Source organism: Electrophorus electricus, chromosome 11 (genome assembly GCF_041902795.1).
Source record: "Electrophorus electricus isolate QZ-2024a chromosome 11, ASM4190279v1, whole genome shotgun sequence".
Taxonomy (NCBI): domain Eukaryota; kingdom Metazoa; phylum Chordata; class Actinopteri; order Gymnotiformes; family Gymnotidae; genus Electrophorus; species Electrophorus electricus.
The window spans coordinates 482190-488931 of record NC_137507.1 but is presented as its reverse complement, the minus strand read 5'-3'; the positions used below and the strand labels follow the sequence as shown (position 1 = coordinate 488931).

General features: G+C 45.1%; 1 protein-coding gene across 1 annotated transcript; it reads left to right on the top strand.

Annotated features, from left to right (window-relative positions):
* Positions 1-4006: 4006 nt before the first annotated feature.
* dmac2 (distal membrane arm assembly component 2) lies at positions 4007-6704 on the top strand. Its single transcript, XM_027021705.3, has 6 exons — positions 4007-4157; positions 4665-4846; positions 5041-5121; positions 5362-5501; positions 5779-5941; positions 6207-6704. Exons 1-6 carry the CDS (start codon positions 4140-4142, stop codon positions 6421-6423), a joined length of 801 nt encoding a protein of 266 aa, XP_026877506.2. The 5' UTR covers positions 4007-4139; the 3' UTR covers positions 6424-6704.
* Positions 6705-6742: the final 38 nt, after the last annotated feature.

Here is a 6742-nt window from a genome sequence, read left to right as displayed (position 1 = left end):
ATGAGTGGTACGGATGGTGTGGATCTGAGAGGAAGGAACACAGGAAATGCCTTTTCCCTTCAGTGACCCTTCTGCTGCAGTGTAGAGCCGAGCCATCGAAATGCTGAACACAGCGACACACATGCCTCTACTTCATGCCACCCCACGCCCCTGACAGTCACATGACTGCAACACTACGTTGAGATTGAAGGCTTGTTGCCACGGCGATAAGCCAGGCGGTAATATCGGTAAGCGCTGTGGGGATTAATGTGCAGACAGATGGCGGGCTGAGCGCGTCATTTCCTAGGACCGAGGCAGGGATCACGGCCCTCATCCCCGGACCACAGCCACCACGCTGCTGTCGCCCCCTACAGGCTTGAACATGCCAGTTCACATTTGTGTGTCCCACTAGCTGGACTAGCGATTAGGTACAAACGTTTCATGTCATTCTGATCTTCATCAGATCGGCCTGCAGTTGCTGTGCTTTGGTCTTGTTAAAACCAGGCCAAATGTGTATAGATCTAACGTGTCTGACATCTTAACGATGTAGTCACAACACGCTTCACCATGGCAGCCTGCCTCGTGAGTGTACACATGCACAACACATCACCCACTCCAGACACTGCTTCTAGTGATGAAATGTGGCCATATAAAAAATACAGATGAATATGCTAATTATATATTCACAATATGTTAATTATAAAGTCCCACTATTAACATGCGCATGCCTAAAATGCATTTTAAGGGCAGTGCTGGCATCTGTGACGGGAACGGCTGTGTCGTTCACTGCTCGCTTCTGCCTGGCTACAGCTTGCATGTCTTCAGGACAGCAGAGGTGTGAACCATGGCCTAACGTCAGCACAGGGGGCACCCATGGAGAGGTGGAGAGAGAGAGGAGGAGTGAGGAAGAGAGAGGGAGAGAGGGAGAAAGGGAGAGAGGATGAGAGATTGAGAGAGGGAAAGAGAGAGGGAGAGAGAACGACAAAGATGGAGAGAAGTATGACTCAAAGGGTGGAGAGCGAGAGTTATGCCATAAATGGGCAAATGAAAAAAGACTCCAGACATAACAAGAGAGGGAGAGAGGGAGAGAGAGAGAGAGAGAGAGAGAGAGGGAGGGAGAGGGAGAGAGAGAGAGAGGGGGGGAGAGAGAGAGAGATGGAGAGAGAGGGGGGGAGAGAGAGAGGGAGAGAAAAAAAACATCTTCAGCACTCCTTTGTATCTGATAAGCGCTCATGTTCATTGTAATGAACACGTGTTCATTGACTTGTAATGCTTACAAGTCTGTGCTGGTTCCCATTTTGGTGTGCTGACCATAATTCTGTCCTGCTGGCACTGGTGTTCAGGGTTGATCAGATACTGTGACTGATCTCAGTAGCTGCTTTGAAAGTAAGATGTGTTTTTAAATCCAGCATGTGGTTTTAGTAGTCAGGTGGATAGAGTCTCATCTCATCAGTCTCGCCTTTTATCTGATTGCAATATTCCTTCTAAATCTATCACCATATTTCAAAATACCAATCAATGGATTACAAAAGCTCTTAAAACTATTAGCAATAAAAAGAAAATAACATTTCTGAGGCATAAAGAGGTTGTAAAGAGGACAAGGTTCCCATTAAACATGCCCAGACACGGCTGAAGGTGGGAGAGGGGAATCTTTGTTGAGCTTGGCAGGGTATTAAAATATGGCTTCAGTAAAACTGGCCAGAACTATTCAGGTGGAAGGGGTTGCTGAGGACAGTCTACTTGACACTTTTAACAATTTTAAAAGTATGTCAGATAAGAAAATCTAGAGTGTACCTGACTTACAGTAAGATCAGTCTTCTGAACAAGCTCTTAATGTTGAGTCTGTTGGTGTCATACCTCCTGATCCCCTTTCGCACCTGTTTGTCATTTGGCCAACGACTCAGCCAATTGGAGATGTCCAATCATATCTTTGTCACCGGAATATTGACATACTGAGTTGCCCAGATAAGGCTCGTCTTCCAGCAGCTAGTCCAGAACTCTCGTCTCCTAGTCCAGCTCTCTCTTGTCCCTTTTCACCAGCTGTATTTTTCTACATACAAATACTCTTAATAACAATATGTTTATTTGGAATTTGGGAGAAATGTCAGTAGTAGTTTATAGAATAAACTAAAATATTTTACTCAAACACTTACCTGTAAACAGTAAAGCCAGATAAACAGATCATTTTGCAGTGGTCTCTTGCTTTTTTCCAGAGATCTACATAATATGGATTGTAAATATGTCTACGTACTGTAGATACACACATTATATGTATCATATGTTGGTTTATGTTTCATTACAAATTAGAAGCCACCTGAAAGACCATAAACAGTGAATTATACCAAAGAAACGCACAGTCATGGACAAACCTGGAGTAGAGCTACAGATATATGAGGATTCTCCAATCACTGGGAGCCATGAGACAGAAATGAGGACATCAACAACCAAGTCCCTCCACAGGGTAAGACAGGCCCTCGAAAGCTGGAAAAGGAATCTAAATATATATTATATAACAGCAATATAAAATATGTAATATCATAGTAATATAAAAATAATATAATATAAAAAAGTCACAATTCTGCTGATATACCAGAGAAGACCAGAAAACCCTTCACAAGTAGAAGGGGCACAGTCACTCCACACTGTTGTGTTGTTGTGTTATCTACCCTATTTTGTTGTTGTGATATCCATCCTGTTGTGTTGTTGTGATATCCAGACTGTTGTGTTGTTGTGTTACCTAGTCTGTGGTGTTGTTATGATATCCATCCTGTTGTGTTGTTGTGATATCCACACTGTTGTGTTATCTACCCTGTGGTGTTGTGTTATCCACACTGTTGTTTTAGTGTCTCAATGGGTCCACTTCACTTGAACAGCTCTCTGAACTCAACTCCCCTATGTGCATTTCTCACATAATTGGCATATATTAACATAACATCACTGCATAATTTGCATACATTACCATAACATAACTGTGTATTACAACACACCCAAGGTCCAACATCCAATGGGTGTACATCAGCCGGTAGGTGAGGGGAGGGGCCTACAAAGTGTAAGATCCACTTACAGTCCAGGAACATGAAACATGAAACATCCATGAATACAACCAAGCAATGATGATGAGGGAGTGACTCAAACAGATGGGGGATGTAGTCACCATGGAAACAGAGAAGTGGCCATAGATGACATCACTAATCATGGCAGCACAAGATGCTGGCAGGGAAAGCACCCAAGATCATACACACCCAAGATCATACACAGGAACATATGCGATGTATATGAGATGGACACCCCCAGGTCCACATGAGAGGAGCCACAGACCTGTGTGGTCCTGATCCACATCCAGACAGATTAACAAACAGTGGGGAACCAACCAGACATTACGTAGAGATCAGTTGTGGTGACAGGTGTAGCCGTCCCAAGTGATGGAAATATCTAAAGGAAGAAACAGGAGAAGCTGGAAAAATATCAGGGACTGAAAGAAGAAACAGAGAGAATGTGGAAGGTTAATACCAAGGTTGTCCGTAAACTGGAGGAGCGGCAACAGATCACAGGAATGACAGCATCAATCCCAGTCCAGAGGAGAGCACAGTCCTAGAGACTGTACCACACCACATCCTCAAACTCCCAAGCCTGCCTGCCCGTGTGTGTGTGTGTGTGTGTGAGAGAGAGAGAGAGAGAGAGAGAGAGAGAGAGAGAGAGAGAGAGAGAGAGAGAGAGAGAGAGAGAGAGAAATTATGTACACAAGGCATTATGTACGTAAAATAAATGAGAAGGTCATTTGCACGATAGCTTTTCAGCCTTAAGACAAAACACGGATCTAAATACTAAATCTAAATCCTAAATCTAAACAGTAAACACAGTGGATGTAAACACACTGATGTAGACATAGATGTACATCTAGGTCTTTGTGTAATCGCCTCATTCATAACTCAGTACCACGACATTCTTGCTCCACCTGCTGTTTTACTCAGATAAGCGCTACCAAATCTTTTTAGTTTTTATTTTATCAATGTACATTTCCTCACATACTTGTACGTCAGCACTGTCCACCCTAGATGTGGTGATGTGATTTCTGCACCGGGACGGAAATAGATTAGACACTCAGGTTAAGAAGAATGAAGTTTGTCCTTCTACGCGCACTGTAAGGGTGATATTCCAATATGGCGAGCTCCATGCTGGTGAGTTCAATCCTGCGTCCACACACGCGTTTATTTCTCTACCACGACTACCTTTGGTTTAAACGGAGCCGTGTACTGGGCTGAAGGACTGGGTGTTACTGGGCTGCGGGTGTGTAGCCCATTTTAGCGCTTTAAGGCAAAACAGCCTGTACACGTTTGTAAGCGTTACACGGAGCTGTGGACACCCTGCGTAACCTGCTGGGGTGGGACGGCTAATAATAATAATAATAATAATAATAATATCTAATAATAACGTTTACGGCTCTGTAAACAGCTCTAATAGTTAATAACGTTTCTGGCTGTTGATTAAAATCAGAAGAAAGCGACTGATGTGTTAAATGTCTTGTGAACGGTCATGGTGGGTGGTAGTTATGAGTTAAATGTTTTGTGGATGGTAGATAAGTGCCCCACACCTCCACACCTGCTCACAGTCTTACAGCTCAACCACGCCTGGGTCGCCTCTCACGTGGCTCCGGCGGCTCGCGTGTCTTCCTTTCTGTGGGTTAGTGTCGCGCGAGGTGCCGGAGCTTGGCGGGGCTGTGCACCACGGCTGGGAGGTCTCATCACTCCACTCCAAAGTCCCTCTTCACCAAGATCCTCCTCCAGATGAATCAGAGGTTTTACGACGTAGAGGTGTTCTGGCGTTGGAGCAGGTGGCTCAAGTCTCGCAGAGTTCAACGTAAAAATGCGTAAGGCTGTTCTCTTACTGATCACACCTATATGATTATAGTGGGATATAACCAAGAGAAGGTTGTCCATGATTACCCACCTGTTAGAGGGTGCTGGGAATTTTTGCTTTGCCATGTTTTGAGAGGTTCTTTGTGTTTTTGCAGTTGTTTTGGGATTACCACCTTTGAGAACCTGCTGTTTCTCGTTTCTGCAGATACTTTGGTTTCACTCAGAAGAAGTTTGGAGTGAATATAGCAGCAGCGTATTACGTCCTACATCTCGGAGGAAGCTTCCGGTATGCTAGACTCACCTGAATTGACTAATATAGTTTAGTTTATGAATATATGTTGACTTCATTACAGTGCAGACTGTGTTTATATTGCATAATTAGTGTCATCTGTAGTTTGAGGGTATTTACCTTTACCATCAGGCTGTTTGTAGTGGTATGACGTTTGGGGGGGCACATTATCACTACAAAGGAGTAAACACTTCACTGCCTGATCGTTTTTTGTCTCCTTTTGGCACCACCCCCCAGGTTCACTGACCAATCAGAATGGGTTCATGCTAACTCAAGAGGGAAGTTTAGCTACAACTTCTTAAACACACCTGATTCAACTATTGAGGAGGTGGACCTGAGCAGGACTCTCATAAACCACAATGGGCTGGACAACATCGGTAACACTCACACACACAGTCAGGGCACATCATGCACAAACAGCGCACCATTCAGTCTCTGTGTGCAGGACTTGTACTGTGTCCAGAGTGTGTCTGAGTGCTCAGAACTCAGGTGACATCTTGAGGTACAAGTTAATTTTAGAACTTTCCATTAATGGTGTTAGTCAGTCTAATATGTTTTGTTGTAGGGGACTGACCCAGACAACTTCCCTGTGTTCTCATCATTCTCTCTCTTTCTCTCTCTCACACACACACACACACACACACACACACACAGTGAGTCAGAAGACTCTGCGCTCCCTTAGCGTGCAGGGCTGTCCCAATGTGGATGACTGGTTCCTTGCTCGCCTGCATGTCTTTGGTGAGAGCCTGCAGGAGCTGGACGTGTCCCACTGTCCTCGCATCACTGTGGGGGGCCTGGTGGCATTGCAGCACCTCCGGTAAGACAGCCTGCCCCAGATGTGGACACTCAAACATATTCTAGAGGCTTTATCCCACGAACAGCTATAAATGTTCTTTAAAGAGTGTAGGTGTAACCTGAGATTACTGCTGCTGGAGTGGGATGCGAGGGTGTGTGTGTGTGTGTGAGAGAGAGGGACAGAGACAGAGAGAGAGAGAGAGAGACACACAGACATCATCGTGCAGTAGTATATCCAGGTGGGTGGAACACCTCCAGCAGACTCTGTCTCTTGTCTGGAACTCCAGGAAGTTGCGGCGCCTGGATGTGTCATCGCTGGTGGGCGTGTCAAGCCCTAGTCTGGTGCGGATCCTTCTGGAGGAGATGCTGCCCCTCTGTGAGGTCACCGGAGCAGAATACGATCAGGGGTTCGTCCAGCACGACAGCATGGGACAGCTGAAGGAGGACACGGTCACTGCCACAAAGGCACACACAGACAGTGTCTCAGCAGCGCAGAGGCGATGATGGGATAGTGGCTGGAAACGCGCTCCTTCCCTGTCTGTATTTATCCTGCTGGCTCTGAGCCGCGCCTGGCTCCTTCTCACTCAGGGGAGTTCTTGTTCTTGCAGGCTGCATGACCTCTGACCCAGGAGGACTTGTGCTTCACATGGCAACAATGTACAATACAAGATTAGACCAAAATTCAAGAGCTGTTTTTATTGTATCCTCTTGTGTATCCTCTTGAAGTATATAAGGTATTTAACAAATTCTGCTTCATTTGTGGAATAAAACATTATTTAAAATTATCTACAATTACGTCTTTGATTTGACAAAAAGGTAGTGT

Bases quoted from the DNA above. Each gene is read 5' to 3' on its own strand.
- dmac2 (XM_027021705.3), top strand. The intron at 4,847-5,040 runs GTAAGGCTGTTC...TCGTTTCTGCAG, and splicing joins AGAGTTCAACGTAAAAATGC to ATACTTTGGTTTCACTCAGA. The intron at 5,942-6,206 runs GTAAGACAGCCT...CTGGAACTCCAG, and splicing joins GTGGCATTGCAGCACCTCCG to GAAGTTGCGGCGCCTGGATG.